Raw genomic sequence first — 25,405 nt, 5'->3', positions numbered from 1 at the left:
CCTCAAAGAAAGTCAACTTCTAGTGCTATTGGAGGTGTGAAATATTCTAAAAAGCAATGGCTCGGCCAAGAGAAAAGTCCAAGGTAAATTAAAGAGTATGATCTCATATTTGACTGTGGCTCAGACTATGATGCTAAAGGTTCCATCATACTTGCCATATAGAAATGAGAAAACAATCTCAAACTCCCTTAGTAAGAACTCCAGCCAGCCAAAAACTGTTCGTTAGGGAAAGAAAACACTTCAGCATCAAGGTAAAATGGCAGTTACTCTGAGCTGTGAGGAAGATAGGGGATACTTAGAATTCAGAAAGGAGAGGAGATTCTGAAGAAAGCCAGGAGCTGTACACATGCATTTGTGAAGTAACTCATAGAAGGTGCTGGTGACCACAGAGTTCATCTTTACTAAGGCAAAGGGTCTTAGGAATTTTATATACATTACATTAATAAGGAGGTGGGGCAGAGGGGTGGTATCTGCTGTCCTGATTAGTTAGTTCCCCACACTATAAGTTACTGTCATTACCAGTTTAATGAATAGATGTGCTATAAGATCTGGAGAATTTAGTGGCAGAATTTAATGGTTTTATAGATGCTGACTTTGACATTTTAGTCTTTACACAGTTCTTAAAATTCTGAAGGGAGAGACAGTTTTTAAAAATATTTTTATTGTCATTATTATTAATAGCTAATATTTGTTGAGTGTTTAGCACATGCTAGGCAAAGAGCTGAGTGTCTGGCTTGCATCATTTCATGTATTTTGCACCACAACGTTATGGGGTAGGTAATACCATTACCTCCATTTTGCAGACTGAAGCCCTGAGAGGCCCTGCCCAGGATCATACAACTGGCAAGTGAAGGGGGTGAGATCTGTACTGTGGTTGGTTTGATTCCAAGGCTGTCCTTAACCATTGTGCTATGGTGGCTCCTGCAAAGGAGAATTGATCTTCCTAAGTGATGTCTGGATGTTTGTGGATTCCCAAGGTCTTGGAAAGCATCTCACGTATTTTGTGGATCGATCTTATCCTCAAGGACCTATCTAGAAGAGGTTTGGGTCACTTCATTTTATATATATATATATATATATATATATATATATATATATATATATCTCCATTTGGTCTTGCAGAAGAATTTTTACCCACTTTTAAACCTCAAGTTATAATTGTCTCTGTGCACCTGCACATCTGTCTGCTGGTTTGATGTGTGAGACATCTAAGAAATAAATGCATGTAGGCAAACTGAATGCTTGTTCTCTAAAACCCTGAGAAAATACAGACACATTCATATAGGAGGCTATTATTTTACATAGCCCAGTTGGTAACTTCATGAAAGAGTAGTGAACACCAATGCATAGCTCTTAACTTCAAAAATGACAGCCATTCATAATCTCTTTGAGATGATTTTCTAAGAATCATCATTAAAAAGGACTAATAAGAAAAGTTTAAATGAAAGTGTGGGGGCAGGGGGAAAGGCCATTAAATTTGTTTGAGATGATAATTATTTCTATTATTTAGAAAATATCTCTCAGCTTGGAATTCATATATATGTTCCACATCCAATCACCCTATACCTTGGCATTTCAATTCAGTAGGCCAGGGTAGGGCCTGTAGTTAGCTTTTAGATAGATTTCCCTCATAATTCTGTGGGATGCCTGGTTTGGAATCCTCGGCACACTCCATCGCTGGAAAACCTGAGTTTTGTAGTGTTTGAACTGCATTTTCACATCCGACAGCACACACTGTCCAGAAGTACTTGTCTTTGGCATTTTCCATGAGGGGCAAGAATCAGTGAGACCCACTTCAGTAGAGCAGTGGCTTTTATTAACCAGACCTCCTCATTATTCTTTTATCTTTAAGGAGGGTCCTATGTTGATATTTTCCCTATCTCCCACTATTCAGGTATAGACACCTTTTTATAAATACTTTATATAATACAATGTAGGCTCCATTCAAATACTAGACACTCATGACATGAGCTTTCTGAACTACCGGAGATGTTCTGCAGACCCTGGGTGCATAAGAGACATCATTGGACATCCAGTGGTATAATAATAGCCACAAATGGGGAACATATTTATATATTATAGATTTAAACCCTTTCTTGGTCCATAAAGAATTTGAGACAACTATTTGGCAATATGTTTTTAAGTGCATCTTCAGTTGGCTGTATCTTCTGATGTTTCTCTCTGATGGACTGGGAAGCCAGTGAGTCAGAAGTATGCCTGAATTACTACTCCCATGGTTAAGACATAATAAAGAGCCTCTTCCACATTCCTGACTCATGCCTTGTTCTGCTACCCAGTGAGCAATTGACACATGGGATATAGGGAACATGGAATGTTCTTGGTATTTTAATGCAGGTGTGTTTTACTCAGATGATCAAGGGGGAAATGATAGGACTTAGACCATTTGGGTAAAATGTTACTTTGTGTGCTTTGGCTTGAATTATCCAATTGTTTCCTTTAGTGAGCTTGTCCAGTGGAAGGCAGTGTGCATAGTGGACACCAGCAAGACTTGGGTTCATATCTATGTTCTGCCACGTTCTGGTTGTGTGACCTTGGGCAAGTTATTGAACCTCTTAGAGTGACATGTTCCTCATCTGCAAAATGAGGATAATGATACTTACCTTGAAGAATTGTTGTGAGGACCAAATGAGAGATTATACATAAAATGCCAGGCTCATATTAAGAGTTCAGCAAGACAGGCAGTTGTCATTGTGAGCTGTTTATGCTCTGAATGGCTTCCTTAGCAGGCAGCCTCTGTGCTTTCCCTGGCCTTCCCAATTATAGCAGGGACTTCTTAGAGAGGGACTATATCTCCCCCATTAGATGGGGCAGCAGGGGGCGGGGGTATTATCCTTGATGGGGACTTTATGTGCCCTCTGGTTTCCATTATACACAGGGAACTCTGCAAATACTATGTTAACAGGTTTAAAAGGGCCTTCTCTACCCCCAAATTTCAATGTAGAGCCCAGACTGGAAATTTTCCTTGATGTAGCCATCAGAATCACAAACTGCGATACACAGTAGTAAAAATATTGAATCGTGCATACAGGAAAGATATAAACACCAGAAAGTATATTTTTACTTTAGCTCTTTTTTTAAGGATTGATTTTGTGACTTTCTTATGTGTTCTTTCTTGCTTTCTACTCTGCCTGAAGGGTCTCCTTTTGGCTTCTAGATGTCTGCTGCTCATGCGGACCCCAGGGTTCCTTATCTAGGATGCTGTTAGGAGCTACTGAGAAGGACCAACTGGCCTGGAAGGTGGCACAGAGTTACGCCCTGTTGTGCTCCCTCCCAAGTGACAGGCCAGGCTCTCCCCACCTCAGGAAGGCCACCCCGGTGAAAGAAATCAGTCACAGGAAGGAAGAGTTCATCTCCCTGTTTTTCTTCTTTCTGCTTTTCCCTCTGCTCAGGGAACCCTCTGAGAGCACCATGGAACCAGGAAGTGTGGGAGAAACATCCTTGAAAATATTGGTTTCATGTAATTATTTTTTTTGTTTCAAGTTCAGAAAGTTTAGAAATTGCCTCTTTCCCAAGAATTCTTATCAGAAAACATTCCCTCTACACTTAGACTGTGGGAGTTGAAGGGAGAGAGGGAGGTGAGGGGCCGGGGAAGAGCTGGGGCTTGACCTAATGATGAATCTTGTGTTCGAAACCTTGCTGCCCACGCAGGGTAACTAGTTTCCTTCCTGGAGGCTCTCTGTGTCTTCCTAACCTGGGTCCCAATATCCCCACACTCAGTCACTCTGAAACCCCTCTGGAATTACAGGGGCTTAAAATCCAACTTGAAACATGACTGCTTTCTGTCTCTCACACTGTGTATCTCTTCATAGAATCTCCTCATGAACTTGAAAGTGTAATTTCAGCTCTTCCTTACCTTTTCCATGCTTCACTAAATAGCTGCATTCGGGGGGAAACCCACCCTGATGAACTCATTCCCTCGTCACCCCCAACTGCCCACCCCCTGAATTTTCCTTCTCTTTCCTTTCACTGTCCAAGGTTCCCGTCCTTTACAACCAAAGTTTCCAGCTCCTCAGCTCGCAACCTTGGCCCATCCTACACATCAGCCCAAATTCACTCTCTGGTCACTTTCCCTCCTCTCAAGATACTGAGACGTCGATCACCCTGTTTCCTACCAGGCACCTGCTTGTCCCTTGTCTTAGGTTCATGCTGAGGGTGGACCTAAGCAACCATTTAATAATCATGTTCTTTCCTGTCCTTTAAAAATAACATCTAGTAGGGTTTTCTTTGTTAATAAAAGTAATTTTCTTATAGAAAATTTGGAAAAAGCCACCATCCAGAAATAACCACTATTTACGTTTTGGTGTATTTCCTTCATATATACATACATGCACACATATATGTATATACATATATATGTACATATGCATACATAAGCACAATACACACATATATACATGTACACATTTGTTTTTTATGTTTAACACAGAAAAATTAGTCTCTCATGTTTAGAAGGAAAAGGAAGACTCCCAAGCAGGTGGGAAGAAAAGGAATTACATGCTGCAGCTCAGGTAGGCTCTTCACCTGTGCCCCCCACAGCCATGAGTTTTTGGAGCCCATGACATAATGGTTTACAATGGCCTGATGGCCAGAAAATATGTTCAAGATATCCCTGCCTCCCAGACCACGTCGATGAATATTTCCTAGAGAGTGTATGGGAAACACATTCAGAGACACACAATTCATCAATATACAAAAACAGAAGTTATACACATAAAACATATTATTCAAACAAGTATTTCTGAGCATGTCTATGAATGTCTAACTGTGTGGCAGTGCACTGAACACAGCAGAAGGTATCCCACGTGAAACTTGTTTTTATGGATCTCGGGACTCAGTTGCTGACATAAAAACCAGCCAAAGGAAACAAAAGGGAACCGGAAGAAGATGCTGTCTCACAAAGTGCTAAGGGAAGGGACTCCAGAAATCATTCCAATAATGAAGAAAACTTGTTTCAACAACACTTTTCCTGTATCCACCAGTACAGAGAAATAGTTTTGGAAACATAGTGATGTCTGTGATAGGTTGGTAGACGAAGGCGATTATTATTTACAAGGTCATTATATTTTAGTGAAGAGAATCACACAGATAATCTACCAGAAAACATATAAACATATATTAGAGGAGAGGTTTGCAGACAGTAAGGAACCCAGAAAAGGGGCAGGGCTAGGGGGTAAGGGGCCTGTGTATCAGGAGGCTGTAAGGCCTAGAGAATGTTCTTGTGGTTTGGGAGACATGTGTCTCCTCTTAAAGCTGCCAGGGATAGACTTTATATATCCCAGGAAAATCTAGAGTCAGGATGAAGACTATGCAATCACCGCGATGATTCACTGCAACATGATTTCAGGAAAAGGATCAAGAATTAAGGAGAGCCAAGATGCCTTAAAGGTACAGTTGTAGATGGGGGTTAAGAAAAGATTGTCTGGGAGATGGTAGGAGATGCGTTCAGTTTCAGGTCTGCCAAAGAGAGCGCGTGAGTCACCCAAGTGCAGTTCGGCCGCAGACAGTTGGAAACATCGCACTATCGACCCGAGTGTGAGAGACAAGGGCTAGAAACGGAGATTTCTCAACTCATTGTTAAGGGTGCAACTTTATGCTAAACAACATGGCAAATACTATGTAAAACACCTAACATATGACCTGGATGTTAAACAATGATATTTGACTTGTTTGAGGTGGGGGAGGGGACAGGAGAGGGGGCAATGCTTGTGCTCAGAGGTGTGGTGGGAGAAGTAGTGAGCATTAGCATGAAGGAGGCATGAGTCAGGCTGGCAGTGACGGGTGGGCCAGATGTGATTACGCAAGTCAGTAAGCATTACTGGTGGACACAGCAGGAGCAAAGCATGACATGGCTGGGGGCATTCGACTGCCATTATTTATTATGTGCTAGATGCTGTCACAGACAGTAGAGATGGGAGCATCATTAGCACCGAGACATGATTGTCAAGGAACTCACAATGTAACATGGGAGAAAGACACATAGGCAACCCATTATGTGATAAGTGTAATTAGGCTGAAACATATAAATTGCCAGGATTCACCCATTTTGGATACACAAAAATGGCAGTTTCATATGATTTAATCGGAAGCAGATGCATTATAGCATATATGACAGCAAAGGTCTCTAAAGGATGCGTTGGAGGGAAAACTTTATAAACATCTGTACTTGATCCTTAGTGAATGTGCTACTGAGGCTTTTAGCTGACAAGTGACACATTGAAGGAAAATTTGAGGAGGATGAATCTGGTATCAGGAGAAAAGATAAGACACAGGAGCAAAATCCCAGAAAGCAGGGAGGTTTCTGAAAGAAGAATTCCAGCAAAGGGTAACCAAGGCCCAGCAGAGTGGTGTGACAGATATTTTGAGGGACTCGTTCTCAGGACTTAGCAACAGACTGGCTGTCAGGGAATATGACGAGAATGGACCCAAAGATAAAACATGGGTATTTGGGAAAATCATATTGTTCTGCCCCAAATGGGGAAGCCAAACCACATTACTAGTTTGAGAGAAAAAGAAATAATTTTCTGAGACTGAGACTGAGGAAAAGTCGGACATCAAACTGGAAACACACAGGTGACCAGTTATAATAACGGTGCCCGGCACTAACAGTGTTCATTATGTGGCCACTCAGTCTCGAATTTGCTTATTGGTTTTCTGGTTCCTCAGTAGAACTTCAGATGGGTGGGGATTGGCCTGTTTTGTTTCAGTGCTGCATCTCCATTCTGGAACAGTGCCCGGCACGTGGTGGGTGAGTAAATTAACGTGAAAACTGCCATTAGGAGTAAAGTCACTTCAGAGCTATAATGTTGGCATTTTTGTCATGGACGTCAGAATCGAAGCAACAAAAACCATGGCTGGAGGTGGCGGGGTGATATAGAGAAAGAAGAATCACGAGCAGAAGTTCAAATGTGGCTCTCACTGGAGCATGAGAGGACAACATGTGGTAGATGGCAGCATGGCAGGCAGTGGTTGACGACATGTGGGAGAGGAGGTGTTGAAGTGATATACTCCAATGGGTATAAAGGATGAGATTTAGAGGGTTGTGGATGGGTGGGTTAGCATTAGACTCTTTCTGAGACTAGAGAAAGAATGACAGAGTAAAATGACAGTGATGCATCTAGGTGAGGATGAAAGTCACCGTCATGCAAACAAACAAACAAACAAAACCCCCAAACCAACAGTGTTTCTTGGATGTTAATGAATAACGTCTAAATTCCTTTGAATGGTGTCCAGTGTCTTCCATGATCTGAGCCAAGCAATCCTTCTGGTCTTAATCTCCCACAGCTCACCTCACAGACCCAGAACTTCAACCAGACATGTATCTCCCCTGCAAGCCCCAAACCCATCCTATTTTCCACTTTCTCCCTTACCTGCTCTTACTGTTTCATCCATGTAGTATGACCTTTCTCTGCGCCCCACCCCTGCCTCCACAGTGCTGCCTGGATAAATTCTACCCACTTAGTAAAGTCTAATGCTAAAACTTCTCTGATCCTCCCAAACTAGGATTTTTAGTTTCTTAATTACATTTGGTCTCAGTTTCCAGATCTCTCTCTTACCCACAATGCCAAACATGTTACCTTGTGTTTATTTGTTATTCAGTTATTCCTTGAACAAATATTTACTGAGCACCTTCTAGGAGTCAGTACTTTGCTGGATTCGGTGATGCAATGGGGGTATAAAACAGACATCCCTCCATTCTCATGGAGTGAAAGTCCAGCATAGGAGGCAGTCATATAACCACACAAACTCTTATGGCCACAGCGGCAGGTACTGAGAAATAACAGTACAGAGTGTTGTGAGAGATGTGGCTTGGGGAGGGGACTTGGGCAGTGGATTAGGACAGGATAAAATCGGAAAGAAAAGAGGGCAAAAGGGGTGGACTGTGGCATGGGAGGAGAGATGATCTTCCAGACAGAGAAAACACAGGCCCTGTCTACAGGTCTCAGGATGGGAAGAAACCTGGGACATTCAAGGAAGGCCAGGTACAGGCTGCAAGGCAGAATACAGGAGGAAAAGAGTGGTTCTCATGAGGCCAGAGAAGTGGGCCGAGGCCAGATCATGCAGCCACATAGGTCATGGTGAAGATTTTGACATTCAGCCTCAGAACAAGGAGACACTATTGAAGGGCTTAAGGCCATAAAGTGATGTGGACAGCTTGTCCACTGGGGGCGCCTGGGTGGCTCAGTTAGTTGAGCGTCCAACTTTGGCTCAGGTCATGTTCTTGCAGTCTGTGAGTTCAAGCCTTGTGTCAGGCTCTGTGCTGACAGCTCAGAGCCTGGAGCCTGCTTCAGATTCTGTGTCTCCCTCTCTCTCTGCCCTTCCCCCACTCATGCTCTGTCTCTCTCTCTCAAAAATAAATAAATATAAAAAAAAATTAAAACAAACAAAAAGAAAAACAGATCACACTGCCTGCAGAGTGGAGAAGGGAGCAGAGGGAGGTAAGCGTGAAGGCCCGGGGAACAGTGGGGAGGCCCTGCCCATAGGCCACATGTGGTAGGACACCGGCTCACACTACAGTGAATGATGCAGATAAGAAGTGTAGCCCTCAGTCTTTTTGCGGTCAATCCCCAGGACTGAGAAAAGTTGAGTCTCACCAATCATTCCGCTAATGTAAACCCCTGTCAGCATCACCTCAGGTCCCCAGAACCCCTGGGAAATGTGCCTGGTGGGATAATCAAGTTTTCTGAATAGCTAAACACCAGCACTTTATCTCCCCGATTTAGCCATCTTTATGGATATCTTTATATCTCTAACTTCTGAAACAGAATACAGTGAGCATAATTTTCCCTTCTGTTTACAATACAAATACCACCATGATGAATAATTACGGTGTAGTGCAGAATATAAGGGGGTCCTCAGATATGCTCAGTCATGATGAAATCTTGGTACCCTCACTGAAGAGAACCAAACTGTTGGGAGTTTTAATGCACCCATCAGCTTTTGCTCTCAGAGCTTTTCTGCTTCCTCTCTTGCTGACAGTAGCTCAGCCTTTGTGGCTATTGGTGGGTCTAGACAGAAGGAACTTTCTCCTCTTCTGATTTTCTAAGTAATATCTAAGTAACTAGACGGCCGAGATGGTAAGAATTACATACCAAATCAGGATTCAAGAGGCTTTCCTATGAGCGTACGTGTTTAGTTTTGCTACGTGAAGACTTCCTATGTCTTGGATCTGTTTGTTGGACAGCTGAGTTCCAAATCCAATGTATTTATTACCTTTTATCCTAACACACTTCATTGTTTTAGCTGTGTTACCTGTCATATAATGTAGGACAACAGACAGATACCTTCAAAAGTCAAGCAGTTCTTATTCTTTCATTAAAATAGAGGAGGGATGCTTAGGGATTGACAGAAACCCGCATTAAAAATAAAGTTTCTGTGTTGCTATACTATTCTGAGGAGAAATAAATGGTGAATTATATTTGAAAATACTAAATGTAGGAAACGTCTCGTATGACATCACATGAACCTCTAACTTACAAATATATTGACTTCAAAATGTCAAATTTTATGTTTATCAAGACAGAATAAAGAGAGTAGAAAGATGAGCCATAGAGTGAGAACAGACATTTACAACATATATAACCAATAAGGGACTAATATCTAGAATGTATGAAGAACTCTTAAAAATGCAGACAAGAAACCCCTAGACAACTCACTAGATACATGGATGGGCAGGAGGCTTGAACAGGGCATCAGGAAAAAAAAAAAAAAAAAAAAAGAAAACCCAAAGCCCCATTAAAGACATGAAAAAGTATCCAACCTCATTAATGCTTAGGGAAATGCAAATTAAAACCATAAGCAGATACTACCATATACCCACCAGACGTGCAAAAATTTTGAAGTCTGACAGTGTCAGGTATAGGCTAGTGTACAGAGCAATCGAAACTCTCATATATACTGGTAGGAGTGTCCATTTGGCACCAGCATTTTGAAATCACATCATTTATGTTGAAGGTATAGACAGAGATATACCCTATCACTCAGTAAGTCCTTTTTTGTTCACCTAGAAATTCCACGCCTTGCTTTACACTGTAGGGAAGCTCAAGCAAGTGTGCCCAAGCATACAGATACAAGAATATTTATAGCAGTATTGCTCCAGCAGCCCCAAATATCCCATGCACAGAATGGATAAATTGTGGTATAGTCATATAATGGAATACTACACAACAACGAAATGAATGAATGATACACATCAGCATGGATGAATTCCATAAAAATCACACACACACACACACACACACACACACATGCACACAAACATGCAATATAATTCCAGTCATATGAAATTTAAGAACAGCCGCATTGAAACTATATTGCTTAGGGACACATACAAAGGAGGTAAAAATATAAATAAAAGTAAGGATAGTATTATCACGAATGTTACGAGAATGATTACCTCTAAGGGAGAAGAACAGGGTTGTGACCAGGAAGGGACACACAGGGGGCTTCTGGAAAGCTGGCAATGTCCTGCCTTTCTGACCAGCATGGTTATTTCCTGTATGTTCACTTTGTAATTGTCCATTCAATTGTCTAGGAGTTTGTATGCATTTCTAGCATATGTATTTTACTTTAAAAAAAAAAAGTTTACTTATTTATTTATTTTGAGAGAGAGTACAAGTGGGGGAGGGGCAGAGAGAGAGAGAACAGGAGACAGAGAATCCGAAGCAGGCTCCAGGCTCCAAGCTGTCAGCACAGAGCCTGATGTGGGGCTCTAATTCATGAAGTGTGAGATCATGACCTGAGCTGAAGTCAGACGCTTAACTCACTGAGCCACCCAGGTACCCCTGTATTTTACTTTAAAAAATTTTTTTAAAAATTTAATGTAAACCAAATACTTTTAATTAGGAATGTATTTTATCCATAGAAACGAAAGTATAATTAACATTAATGAGACAAACCCACAAGTCTCATTTGGGTAACAGTATAAACACTGGACATTTCAATAAAAATAAAAGAAACTAATATTATCAGTTAAACAAAACACACAGGGCAATAATGAATAAGGATTATTTTTACAGTATCTGATATCAGCTCGGAAAAGATTAAAATATCGATGCTACACTAAATTGCAAGATTGTGAGGACTCTTAAATTCAACTGATGGGAGTATGGACTGGTACAACATCCACACAGAGCAATCTGACAATGGCTATCAAAATTTTAAATGTAAATCCTTTTAATGTAGTAGTTGTACTTCTAGAAGTTACCCTATTAATATACTCATAATTCACAAGTGTGAGAAACTATATCTATACAAAGCTACCAATTACAGCCTTGTTTGTAATGGCAAAAGATCGGAAACATCTCATTTACCCATCAACAGAGAACTAGTTAAATAACCTATGGTACCATAAGTAATGGAATACTGCATAATCATCAAAAAGAATGAAGCAGCATTACATGACTCACTGTATAATTACCCAAATTTGTTACATGGAAAAAGTGAAAAATGGTACTTATTGTATGCAACTACTTGTTTAAACTTTTTAAAAGATATTTATTCATTTTTGAGAGAAAGAGAGAGAGAGAGAAATGGAGTGTGAGCGGGGGAAAAGCAGAAAGGGAGGAAGACACAGAATCTGAAGCAGGCTCCAGGCTCTGAGCTATCAGCACAGAGCCCGACGCAGGGCTCGAGCTCACAGACTGCAAGATCATGACCTGAGCCAAAGTCACATGATTCACCAACTGAGCCACCCATGTACCCTTAAACATTTTTAAGAAGAATAAATAAATATGAGCCTTCATGTTTTTAAAGAACCTCTCTAGGATACCCACATTTTGAAACATGTGGGTTTAAAAGTTCACTACTTTAAAAGTTCATCTTAAGAATCTTGAATGCATATCTTTAAGGAAAATCAGGTTTGATTGAATTATTATGAGGAAGTGTAAGAAGATTTTGGTAAAGATTCTAACTATTTTTCTGAACAGTTCCTATCAGAGCTAATAGCCCATTAAAAAAAAAAAAGCCAAATTCCACATCAAAACCAAGTAATTCTTTTGATACAGATGTATCAGTAGTACTTCTCTTCTACATATTGTCCCTGATTAGAATAACTTATTTGTGTATCAAAACTGATACAAAGGAGGAGAAACAGATAGAAAGATGAAATTTACGGTGAAGCTCAAATTTCACTTTTGGTGTAGAAGCCATCCCCTTCCCAGGGGTAAGTTTGTTGCACAAAGTGGGTATGCTTCTGTTACAAAACCTAGCATACAGTATGGTAAGTCTTTCTAATTTCTCAGCTAATTTGCAAAGCAACTGGCATAAAGGAAGTGCTAAGTACAATGGTCCCTTTTATAAATACATGAAACATGCCCATAGTCACCGTGTTTGGCATCACATATAAGACACCTGGGGTGTGAAAGGACAGAGGTTGTTGTTAGGTATCGGGAATCTCCATGGTATCTTGTCAACAGTGGACACTCAGTAGCATTCCATTGAATAAAAGAGTGAAATCAGTATACCAATATATTTGAAATAATTTTCTATTCTACCTCTAGCTAATTTCATTCTTCTCTGTTAACAGATCTTTTTTACTTGGTCATGTGTTAATGGTTGTGCCAACTAGTTTGCTCTTTAAATAACACAACCAACCTAGTGGTTTGGACTTCACGTTCCTGTTAGAAGCACTGTCTTGAGTTAAATTTTTTTTTTTTTTAACATTTATTCATGTTCGAGACAGAGATAGAGAGCAAGCAGGCGAGGAGCAGAAAGAAAGGGAGACACAGAATCTGAAGCAGGTTCCAGGCTCTGAGCTGTCAACACAGAGCCCCACATGAGGCTCGAACCCACAAACCGTGAAGTCATGACCTGAGCCAAAGTTGGAGGCTTAACCTAGTGAGACACCCAGATGCCTCAGAAGCACTGTCTTGAGTTTAAATGTTAGAGAACATATCCTAAAAATCTCCCTCTTTGGGGATTTTCCAAAAATGTTTTCATGAATGCCATAAAGTTTCATGTGGAAAAGGCATAAAAATTGTGACTTTTTCGGGGTTACATGTAGGTGCAGTGGGGCAGAGTGGGGAGCTGGACTCTGCATTACGCATTTCAAATTCCACAATTTGAAGCACCTCCTTTAAACAAACCTTTTCCCACTCCTCATACCCTCACATTCTTTTTTTAAAAATTAGAATACTTTTCTTTTACGAACAACTTCCTTCCAATATTCCTAACTGTTTCATGAGATACACAAAATTTAAAAGTATTTGGGAGTTAGGTTGAATACTTCCTCCTCTTTTCTCTTTGTCTAGAATGTCTGCCTTCCTGCCTTGAGTGTAACCTTCTCTAATCAGGAGTGTGTCGAACGCAATCAGGGCCAAAAGATAATAGTGTTGTTTGTGCGTGTGTGTGTGTGTGTGGGGGGGGGGGGGGGGGTGTAATCTGGCATTCTGATCTGCAATGGCTATGAATCAGAGAACTGAAAATTGCAGGGCTACCTCCAAGTGTTCCCAAGTGATCTTTTTAAAAGGATTGCTGAGTTCTTTTTAGATAAAAGCCCCAAAGGTGTCAATCATAGATACACATACAGAGATAGAGGTTAAAACAAAAGTCAGTTCCGATGCATTATAAATGCCTTAAAATTGAGCATATTTAGGCTGCCAATCAGCAGGAAAGAGAGACAGGTCGAAGCAAGAAACCAAGGTATTTTCTTTTGTTCACTGCCATATCCTCTGTGTCTAGAACAGTGCCTGCCATATAGTGGAGCTCAAGAAGTGGTCGATGAATCCGTGACATAAAAAGGTGGCATCCATCAAAATCCCAAGGAAAAGAAGATAGTGAATTTTTAATCTCCCTGGTGCTCACTAAAATCAAGTCTTCCATGTGCATTACAAGTCAGTAATAGCAAGTAGCAAATGACACTTGTTAAACCCCATTCCTGCAGCTGAAATGACACCATTTGGCAGGAGACCAGAGACAGACATAGTAAAAGGTGGAGGCTTTCTTTCCCTTCGGTGCATCATGAAGTTCAGAGGGGATATAAGCCCTTGCCATTGGTACGGGGTGAGAGCACTGTGTACGGGACACTCACTAAGCAGTCCACAGCCAGCATCAGCAGGGGCCAGGCAGAACAGAGGCTCTCTCCCGAGCTTGTCGTGAGTGCATACATCTCTCTGCAATTACCAATTTCAAACAGAACCAAGTAGAGCATTAAAAAAGGCTGGTAGGTGAACCTTTCTGAACTCAGAAGACTCAATTTTAAGCCCTTGTGTATGGGGAGGCTGAAAACTGACCACTGGCCCTGAGACACAGAAGTGGCTTCTCCAGCACAGCCAGGGCCCGTTCTGCACAGCACGTGGTGGGGGAAGAATGGAAAGACCGACTGCTGGGGGCAAGAGTCTGCCTGCAATGAGGGAAAGGACATCTATCCTGGGTCCCGTGTGCACAGTTCTGCATCTTCTTCTAGCAGGTTTCTCTCAACAGGCAGAGGTATCGGGGCAGAAACAGGCTGCTCCCATCAGAAGGCAACTGCTGCTCACTGCCCCTGGGAGAGGCCCTGAGCCAAAGTCACGTCCTCACTGTTGCTCCTTGTAGAGAGCCATCACGGAGGACATTCAAACTTACTTCTCTTGACACGGACCTGCTTTTTGGCCTCACCTCACCCCAGTGCCACAAATCCCAAGACCCATGCACACGCGTTATGCAGACAGGTGGGCAGTAGCTGTCGAGCAGCGAGGAAGTGACGCTGAGCTTCCAGGCGGGTAAACTCTGAGCAAGCATGTCCCATCTAAGCTCAAGATCAAGAAACAGGGTAACACTGATGCACTTGCTATCCAACAGGCTTTTCCCAAGAATCCTACGTTGTGGCCACAGGTAACCGGTGTCCAGCTTTACAGCATAGTGAGCATAGACAGAGGCAGCTCCAGCTGAGGCACAAACACCACTCGAAGCCCCCTTCACCTGCCCCATCCATTCTAGTCTCACTGCTGTGGCTGCAGATGTTCATTTCAGCAACATTTCTGCCTGAATTTTCTGAAAGAGTTCACTTTCATACCCACCAGGATTGCTTACCCCCAGACACCATACTCCTGGTGTCACTTCTAGTCCTCCGGGAGCTCAACTTTTTAAGAACAATACTTCTCACAGCCTGTTTCCCCTACCGTTCACTTTAATAAGGCATTCAGTCTTCTTGCTTTGTACTAAAAGAACCTTTTAACCGACACAGAAGAAAAAAATGGTAAGTGATACGCCAAGAGAGAGTTCTGTGCAGAACTCTCCAGTAAAATCCTTGCCCTGAGAGCTGCCACTTCTCTCTCTGTCCCCAGCCCCCCAAGCGGGGTGCCATCCCCCCACTCATGCCTCTCCTCCCGAGCACAATATGTCCGGCGGGAGACATACTCACTTGGGCCTTGTTTGCCTTGGACTGTCGCCAGCTAATCCACTTTAACATTTTGGCTTGCTCTCAAATTTGCTTTCTCTTTCCACCAAAATTTTTAAAAACAGAGTTCATATTTGTGCCAAGCCACAGCAGGACTCACTGTTCCCGGGCAGCTTGGAGGCAGGGATCAGTCACATCTCCGCGCTCACTGCCAAGCTCTCAGAGCCCAACCAAGTATTTGCCTTGAGAGGCCTGAAGACTCTGCCTGGGGCAGAATCACTCCCCGACCAAGGCCACTACAGGAGTCACAAGTTCTTGGTATCAAAGAGTCTGTGATAGGCATTCGTACTTGGGAAGTTCTCTTTCCCCACTTTGCCACATGCCAGCCCTGGAGGCACTGGACTGGGCTGGAGAATCACTTTGTAATTTACTTGGGCCAGCACAGATGGGCATGGCCAGCCAGGGCAGGGTGTTGGAGAAGGGGGTAACAATACTGTTTGGTTTTTGCTTACAAGGTTCTACAAGTTGAGGAATCAGGGTTACTCTAAAAGTACTGTTTTTAACCCAATTTATTTATTTATTTATTTATTTATTTAATTTAAAAAAAATTTTTAACGTTTATTTATTTTTGAGAGACAGAGACAGAGCATGAGTGGGGAGGGGCAGAGAGAGAGGGAGACACAGAATCCAAAGCAGGATCCAGACTCTGAGCTGTCAGCACAGAGCTCGATGTGGGGCTTGAACCCATGAACCTTGAGATCATGACCTGAGCCGAAGTCGGACACTTAACTGACTGAGCCACCCAGGCACCCCTAACCCAATTTATTTAATAGGCAGGAGATTGAGTTGGATTTCAGTGTTAGGTGTGTCATTAACTGGTTTTGTGACTCTGAGCAAGTCACTTCGTTTCTTTTAAACACGTCCGTGAAGGCAGAGGGACAGATGGTCTCTAAAGTTCCTTTCTTCCCTAAGCTTCTATTTCCAAGTTCCAAACTCACCTGGATCAGATCTGGCCTCTGGCCACCCCTGCAGCTATCACACATAGACCTGATCTACCGGCAAATCACCTTTTGCAGTTTCCCTATTTCTGTAACAGATGCTCGGGCACTGCTGCCTCTAGAACCAAAAAGATTCCTCGTGGCTGCCGAGCCATGAACATCATGAGGGCACTTCCGGGCGTTCCTGCAATTTGCCTGGGTGCAGCAAGCTACTCAGGTGCTGGAGCTTCTGGAACTTACTTGCTTTTTCAGATGATTGGCAATTTTAAGAAGTAGGTCTCTTGAGGGAAGTTTTTAAGTTATGGAGTATAAATTAAAATATTAAGTAAGATAACGTCATCATGAGAGATTCTGCCCCATGAACCTAGGTTGCATTTTTCAGCAAAGTGTATTTCACACCCATTGGTAGTATGCAACAGCTGGCAGCCAGTCATTTATTTGAGGAACCTTTTATTTAGAGAAAAACCTGTGACCTCAACTCCTCACACTTTATCAGTTTGCTCTGAAAAGGCAGCACATTTGTACCATGTTGAACGTGGCTCAGGAGAGAACTGAGCAGTGTTTCTGGGGAGGTGACAGCAGCACAGGAGGAGGGAGCTTCTGGCTTCCTGGGAAGCAGGAAATCCTCAGCTTCTTCTTCTGCCCACAGCCACCTGACCCCTCCCCCAGGGCCGCGCCCACCACAGGACCTGTACTAGGAACAAAAGCCATCTTCAAACCTAGTCCAGGACTTAGGTTATTCAGAACCTCTGGCGGGGGGGGGGGGGGGGGGGGGGGGGGGGGTGTCACGATTTGCACTTAAAATTGGAAGAGACTTTGGAGTGACTAGCAAGTCCTCCAGAAAAACCAGAATTCCTCCATCTAGGATTCACATGGCAATTCTGACCCATAGTGTTGTGGAGGTGAGATGTGACCGACTGGCTTATAAAGTCAAGTTTGGGTTTCTCCAAGCCCTGGTAACTGGAAGTACAATTATATACTCTTCTCATTTATTCTGGGGTTAGAACGTGTTTGGTTACTAGGTAGGATGTAACATAAATCTCTCCCTAGAAGGAAATATCTTAGGGCCCTCAGGCGCCACTGAGATCAAGGGCAGAGTAGCAGAAGTACAGAGGGATCTCCCCATCACATTTTCTTCAGTTTCTGGTAGAGTGCATTTAATGGGCTAGATCTCCAGTGGATGGTTCACCTGCTCTGGCACCACAGCTAAATGGAACAAGCTGTCACAATCACATTCTGAAGACTCAACCTTGGATGGACCAACCTGATGGTTTTTAAGAACTTGCCAAGCAAAGATTATTACCTTGTATGAACTGATAGGATGTTTATTAGTCCTTACACTGTTGAGTCTCCACATTTCTAGGTGTCTGGTTTTCTCTTCAGTGGCAAAACCCAGTGATTTGTGGGTTCTTAAAACTCCAGGAAGCATATTGTCCATTTTCTAGGAAGCATGTTGTCCATTTTCACGGGAGTGCCGGGCAGTAACCCAGAGAGGGACCTATCACATGTCTCCTCTGCACACAGACACTCTTTCATGCAGTGTCTATGCTCCACGGCATGGGCTACACTGTCACCAATGCACCAATTCAAGGGTTGGACCTTCTCTGACTACAGCCTTTGCACCCAGTGGCTTGCTAAGTACTCCCAAAGTGTAGGCATCAGGATTACCAAATTCTGATAAACCAGGTGAGGCTCTAAGGAAGTCTATTCTCAGAACGCTCCTGCAGCCAGGCTTCCCCGCCTCTTGTTATAGGTATCATGTTACTGCAGTGAGTGACACTGTAGGAATCCTTTGACTTTCCCCTTAGCTGAGCCTTCACTGTCTCTAAACTGAGACTTCCCTACCAGTGAAACAAAATTTTGTCCATGACCCACTAAACTGATATGACAGTCCAGTTTAAAAACTATTAAGTTAGATCCTGAAATCTCCAGGCTTCTTCACGAGTTTTCCTGTCCCCCTTCAGCACATTGCCATTATCAGCCCATCTTGTATGTTAACTTAGATCACATTAGCTTGTACTTGAAATTTCTCACTTGAATCACAATCAGCTCTGGGATGTTCTGACAGTGTTCTTGCCCTTAGAATTTTTATGGAGAATAACATCTGCAACTCCATTTCACTTCCACTTCCCTGTATTCAGCCAGCCTAGACATGTCTACAAATTTATAGTGATTTTTAGTTGGAGAGTATCTCAACCAGGATGAGTTTGTAATGTTCAACGGAGTAAGCAGTTACTGAACATGTGCAGCATGCCTACCCCACACAGTAAATATATGCACAGGGGCCATCACTGTGCAGGTGGCTGCTTCTGGGCCATTAGCTGGAAATTATTCAGCAGACATCCATCATGTTGAACAAGCTACTTCTTCACTGCCACTTCATTCCGAGCCTTACCTCCCTGGAATTCTATAATTCTGTATTTCTTTGAAGTGTGGTTGCAAAGTCCCATCACTTCATAATACACACACATACAGAACAGTCTTAACAGTGGAACGCCCAGAGTAGCATGAGCATGTTTTGGGTGGAACAGAAAAGGGCTCAGAGCACAACAGAACCAAGTAAGCACACCCATTTGCCTTCATAAAATAACACTTTTGCATGGGACAGGTGTAAGGTAGAACTTAATTATGCAGACCCATCTGTGGGTGAAACAAAAGCAACTTGGGGGAAAGCGATCAATGCTATTTACTGAAGCCCCCATGCTGGTTTTATTAGCACTTAATGAAGAATAAAGAATACCAGACTGATTCCTCATCATAGGGAGATTCATAACACAAGTAAGCAACCCCAGATCCTCTGCTACACAGAAAAGGGGCTGGGCATTAGTCTTCTATCCTCAAGCTTGTCTTTTTATCAAGTATTTGGATGAAGCCACAGATGGTATATTTATCTAATAATGCTGGGAGATGTGGCTAATGTACTGGACGAAATTTATATTCCAAATATAAATTCACACTCAAAATGTACTAGAATACTGGGATGGAACTGAAAAGGAGAAAATCTGATAAAGTGTTCCCACCCTCAGGTTACTAAGTCACCTGTGCAATGAGGGGGGGGGGGGTGGTCCACGAAAACAGGCATGGAGATTTGATAAGCCAACCACTGCACACCACTCCTAGACACATGTACCACCTTAGGGAGGAGACTAGGCATAGCAGCCCTAGAACAAGAAGCTGAATTTGTATTAGTTAGATCACATCGGCCATATTAAGTACCATTCTTGTATGCCCCACTTTATACAGATCGTTACACACTGAAGGAAATCCAGAGGAAGGCAACCAGGGTACGGGAGGGTATGAAAATACACTGATACAAGGAACAGTTGGAGAAACTGAGGACTTATAGACAGAAGATTAGAAGACAAGACAACCGTCTTCAAATATCTAAAGTCCAGGGGTTGCCAATGGCCCACGATGCTACAATTTGATGATTAAAATGAATACCTGACAGTAATGAGTTATAATCCATCAGCTACTCAAATAACCCATGAGCCAATGCTAACAACAAGTATCTAAGCCTTAGATGCTAAGGGCTAACAAATGGAAAGAGGAGTAAAGTTGCTCTGTTTACACACAAGTAAGTTGAAGCTACATCTGTTCAGCTATAGTATAGAAAAGAACCTGCTGATAGTCAATGAACAAAGAGGGCAGAATTCTACTCAAGAAGTAGATCCTCACAGCCTGTTAAATAATTGTGTACTCATATTCATAGTGCCTAAACTTTTGTTTTCCCTCAAATAATGGTGGAAAATTAACCCTTACTAAATGTCTTATAGGTGCCAAGTAAATGTATTTTACTTAATCTTCCCAAGGACTCAGTGAGATGGGTATTACTTGTCTTATAGATAGGGAAATTAAGGGACAGCAACTCACACAACATGACACAGAGGGCAACCACCAGAGCTGGGATTTGAACCCAGATGTGTCTAAACTCCTTCCACCCCACCACAGCACACAAAATACACACAAGGTGATTGGAGAGGTCCTAGGGCCCCACAGCTCCTCAAGTTGGTCTGTCATGACTCTTTAATGGTTATGTTTTCCTCATCTACCCAATATAGCGGGGCTGTGCTCTAATTCCTCTGGATTAAAAAAGGAAGACTGGGGCCTTTTCTAGAAACCCATTGTTAAAATGACCCTGGTCCCTGTGGGGTGAGTCACAGCTGCCCTGTTGAATATGATTCAGTTTAGCTGAATCAGTCCATTTGGTTACCTTGTTCTTCTTCAGAGTCCGTTCACCTGACTATTTGGAAACCAACAAGACCAGTTTCTGGGTCTTCTGGTACAGTTAGGGGAAGGCTTAACACTGTTAACATCTATGAAATCAAAGATCCCACGTAATGGTTTGCCTGATGAAAGGGAGTGTAGGAGGACATATAACTGTCCTGTTATCACTGTTCTGTGTTAGAAGAGTAAGAACATCCTAAATTACAGTGCATGGTCACAGACAGGCCCTCTATTTTATTCTGAGAGTGTGACTATTTCTAGGTGATTTTTCAGGTTTCAGGTGCAGAACACAGAATCTCTCAAGATCTCCAGACCTGCTGCCCATGTTTCCCAGGGTCTGAGAAGGGATTTGGGGGTTGCTGTTCCCAACAGGCCAGGTTCTCCAGCTGACTAATGCTTTCTGCTTGGAGGTAAGGGAACTTCTAGATTTCTTTAGCACATTTAAAAATACAATGTTTATATATCTGGCTGCTTTCAGACCAGCTGTTTTAGCTGCCCCTCAATGCTGGAATTTTCTGAGATCAGGGACTATGCTCCTTCTGTTCATTCATTCCACAAGTCTTTCCCAAGCATCCATGTGTGCTGTGGGCCCAGGACATCAGTGAAGCAGACAGACAACCTTGCCCTCATCAGGGCTTAATGGCCTGGCTATAGAGACACACATCAAACGAAAATTACACAAAGAAGGATTCACATTCAACAAATAGTCCACATCACTCTATAGTATCCAGCACAGAGCTCGGCACGTGGTGGGTGCTTTTTCACGAATATGTGACTAATGTTTTTATGGAATGTGTAGAAAGACCGACCAGCCAAGTTAGTCTTAGCATTGGGAGTACAATGCCTTGGCTTTGAGAGTCAGGGAAAAACGTGACAGTGAAGCAGAATGATCTGGGTTCTAGTTCCTGCTTTTCCACTAATGACTAGAACCTTCTTGGTTGAGTCACTCAATCTTTCTGGGCCTCAGTTTCCTTATTCATAGAATAACATGTAAGTAACCAAGATTCTTTGTTAACAGTGATGTGCCTGCCATCAGAAGTGTTCTAATCTAGCCTCACTTACCTTGCCAGAAGACAAGGAATGGCTGGAGCTGAAGACAAGACAAATGCCCTGCATCTAGGTCAGGGCTGTGGGAGGATGGAGTAGCAGCTGGAAGGGATGGATCCCCTTGGCTAACAGGCTCTCTCTGAACATGGGAAGCATTGCATTTTGCTTCCCACCCACTGACTGTTTAAAAAGAAACACTCGTTTGTGGGATATTCTAGGTTACATTTCTAAACAACACATCAAAGGAGAAAGGGAGGTACAAGAATAGTTTTCTTTGTATGTTTTTACAAGTGGAAAAAAACAATTTTCCATCCACTTTGATAGTCAAAAATGGCTTAGAAACTTGAAGGCAGGACATCAGACAGAATTAGCTTGAATGTCCTTGAATACTAGTCTAGAGTGTGATTTAGCACCATGATCTTGGAAACCATGGGCACAGTCTTTTTTTTCCCCCAGTAAGAAAAAAAATTTAGGAAAAATCCTAATGAATGTAGATCATCTTTAAAAAAACATAACTTAGAAAACAAAAATGAAGCAAGGACACAGCCTGTTGCCTGAGGCTGAAGGACTAGGCCAACATATTGGGTCTTGATAGACTAGGGCCAAATAGTCTTTGGAAATCCATACCTTCATTCATAAAATCACTAATATGCTGCAAAAGATCATTTCATACCCTAACACCCTGAGGTAAGCAAATGATTGTAGGGTTAGAGACAAAAATCTTCCTGTCTCTGCTGCAAATTTAGACAGCTGAATTCTTCCCCTCGCTTGAACAAATACATAGGGTCTCTGCTACAGTCTCCTTTCTTTCACTGCCTCCAGAGCTACTAACTTCTTGCTTATTTGCTCCAAAATATAAGAGACCAAGCGACCAGGCTTTCTTGCAAGACTATTACATCCCTCCAAGCTGCTTCACGCACCACCACTTCTTGGTCCTCTGTGCCTCAGGAACTGAGCCCTGATACTCTGGCCCAAGGAAGGCATCATTTCCACTGGAGCCCCTTCGGAAAGAAGGCCCTTACCAAACAGCATCTCTGTGGCCATTTGCCAAATCACTGGTCTTGGTCTAATTTTAGATGATTCCATTCAACCATTATAAATAGGAGCCAATCATAGCCACTAAGGTCTCAGGAAACTATCCCAGCCTCAGCGCCCTGAGGTCCAGCCTCCCACGAGGCAGAGCCACCCAAGCCGCCCAATGGGACATCTCTAGAGGACGGGAGACCCAGACCCTCTCACCCTTCAACTTTGCTCCTTCTGCTAAACTCTCACAACAGGAGAGGTCTGGCTGATCACCTGGTCTTTTGTCCCCTCAGACGACATCTCCACACTATGACATAGCTCCTCCAGCCCTGCTCTTTCCACTTTGGCTGGCACAAAGAAACAACCGGTTCCTGAGGCTGGGCTCCATAGTGGGAGAAATTCCTCTGAGGGTAACCCTCCAGGGGTGGTTAAGCCAACAAGAAGTCTTGGGGGAAGGAAGGTTGGGACACTGTCCTACCTTGTCACTGTCCACTGTATTCTGAGAGGTCCTAGAGGCGATAGAGATGGTGTCTGGCTGGCTGCTTCCATCCCCCTGGCTGTCAACATCCTCCACTCCATCCCTGCAGGAAGAAGAGAAAAAAAAAAAAAAAACAGGGGTGGGGGTGGGGGGAACCACTGTGGGTTTAGAGCACACTAGGATTTCCAGCTGTGCTGGCAGAGCAGAGTCTCAGCACTTTCGAACAGGGATTTGTCTAAAATTATCCCACTAAAAGGAGCAGCCCTATGTGATTTTCGAAGATGTCACCTTTGCACTTAAGCACACAATCCCTGTGCTGATAACTGAACACAGAATGATCCCCTCCACACCATAACTCCTCTGGCCCATGGTATAGAGGAGGCAGTTATTTATTTATTTATTACTGGGAATGGGTCTATAATAGGCAGTAGGAATATCCTACTTAGAACCAAGGCTTCTATCCAGCTGACTGGGTGATCTCTGACAACCCCAGAGTTTAAAGTGTTCAAATAGTTTTTCTGCATGCTGTAAGAGGATGGGGGTTAGTTTATAGCTGGCTTATAAAGAAAACAGAGCTGATAAGATATTTTGACTTATATTTCTTCTGCTTAAGAAAACGACGTGAGATATTCCTCCAGAGGAGATAATCTTTGGGGAGTTCCTGATGCTGGATGCTCAACTCCTGTGTATGGAGGAAGAGATTATTTCCTTCAACTTGGTGGGTCCTGTTGATCTCATGCCTATTTATGATGACTTCTTATCAACACGAAGGCATCATCTCAAAGATCACAGATTCCACAGTAGCTTTTTGAGTCAGCTTGCTCCCGAGCATCCGGTAAGGTAATCTCTTGAGTGTACTCCCGGCATATGCCCTTCCTGGGCCACTGGACCATTTAGCTGTCCCACTTACATATCCCTTCAATTCTCCAGCTTAAGAATTACGTCTCAGTCCTGCACTGAATGCATAGCCTGGGCAAAGGGGATTAGATGCCTGGGAACTGGTGAGGCTGGGTGGTCAATGTCAGGAAAAACTGAAGGAGGTGTGGGCCAGGGACATGGACATGGAAAAATTAGCACAAAAATTGACAGTTCTTCCCAGCTTATGAAGGTTACTCCCCTGATGCTACTTATGGAGAAGTAATGGCATCAGGAAATTGCTGCATAAGGATGACACCACATGGACAAAATTCCCCATATACTGAAGCCGCCTCACAGAGTCTAGACAATTATGATCTGGTGTACATGGACGTTAGTGTGCATGCGGGTACAGTATCTTCTAGTCATCAAAAAGTGCCTTCTCCTGCTCAGAACACTTCTAGGTCAACTGCTTTCTCACTGCCACTTATGGCCTGGGAAATGCCAACTTATTTTAATAATGTAAGCCACACATTCATAGGAAGGAAATTCTGCTGTAAAATGAAATTACATGATGCATTTCAAGACCAGGAATAAAGGACTTGTAGATCATCTGCTGTTTTAGATATCTGGGCCGTTGCTCCCTGCCATGTGCACAGAGTTGAGAGTTGGCTGTACTTTGCACTTCCCACCATTCTGGCCCATCGTGGGCCCTTCTGGTCCATTGCAGATGAAGCCAGTTCTGAGGGAGGTGGGGAGCCCATCCAGGAGTGTGGGTAGTGTTCTCCAAGCCAATTCACTCCTCCGTAAACTCTGTCCCCATATCTTGGGAGCCAAACTAATGAAATTACAGACAGCCTGACTGTTCTCTGCAGAATCTGCCAAGGCTTTTCACCCTCCTATTTCAGGACAATGACAGAGAAAAGGTGGGAGGCATTTCCAAGATATGTCCACCTTATGTTCTATAGATGCTCAAACACTGCTACGTAGGAAAAAGGGGCACTTTCACAGGGAAACTTGAGCCAACCTCACCTGAATATCCTTTCCTGCATGCTCCTGGACATTGAGTTCATAACATTTCCACTCTACCTTCTATATTAAAGTAGAGGCCTCCTACAGCAGGGTCTGCCTCTAGTGCTAAAGTAAGTCTATTCCATCCCTGGATCCTGGATGCAGGTAACTGAAATGCAAACAATTCCTCCTCCAACACATTCATAATTTGTCCTTCCAGCACTGAGAGGTGACTTTATTCTGGCCATGCAGGTTTGGGGGCTTCTGTCCTGTGGTGGTATCTCTCCCTACCTTAGTCACACCCTTCTTTGGGCTACCACCTCCCTTTGTACTAATGCTATCCACAGGTCCTCAGTTAATGCATCCTTGTTGGCACCAAAAGGTCAACTAAATCCTTGTGATTTACCCTGTTCATGAATAGGGGAGGAAAGG

General features: G+C 43.0%; 1 protein-coding gene across 21 annotated transcripts in view; it reads right to left on the bottom strand.

The window, feature by feature from the left end:
* The window catches only part of KALRN (kalirin RhoGEF kinase), a 675,561-nt gene that overhangs the window by 196,905 nt on the left and 453,251 nt on the right, over positions 1-25,405 (bottom strand). For all 21 annotated transcript variants that reach the window (XM_045502312.1, XM_045502314.1, XM_045502313.1 and 18 more), the window contains exon 33: positions 23,108-23,210. In XM_045502312.1, coding sequence (XP_045358268.1) covers positions 23,108-23,210 — 103 coding nt within the window. The remainder of the gene's footprint in view (positions 1-23,107; positions 23,211-25,405) is intronic.

This window comes from Leopardus geoffroyi, chromosome C2 (genome assembly GCF_018350155.1).
Source record: "Leopardus geoffroyi isolate Oge1 chromosome C2, O.geoffroyi_Oge1_pat1.0, whole genome shotgun sequence".
NCBI classification, from domain to species: Eukaryota; Metazoa; Chordata; class Mammalia; order Carnivora; family Felidae; genus Leopardus; species Leopardus geoffroyi.
Note: the sequence above shows the minus strand (reverse complement) of the source record. Positions and strands in the feature narration are given on the sequence as shown.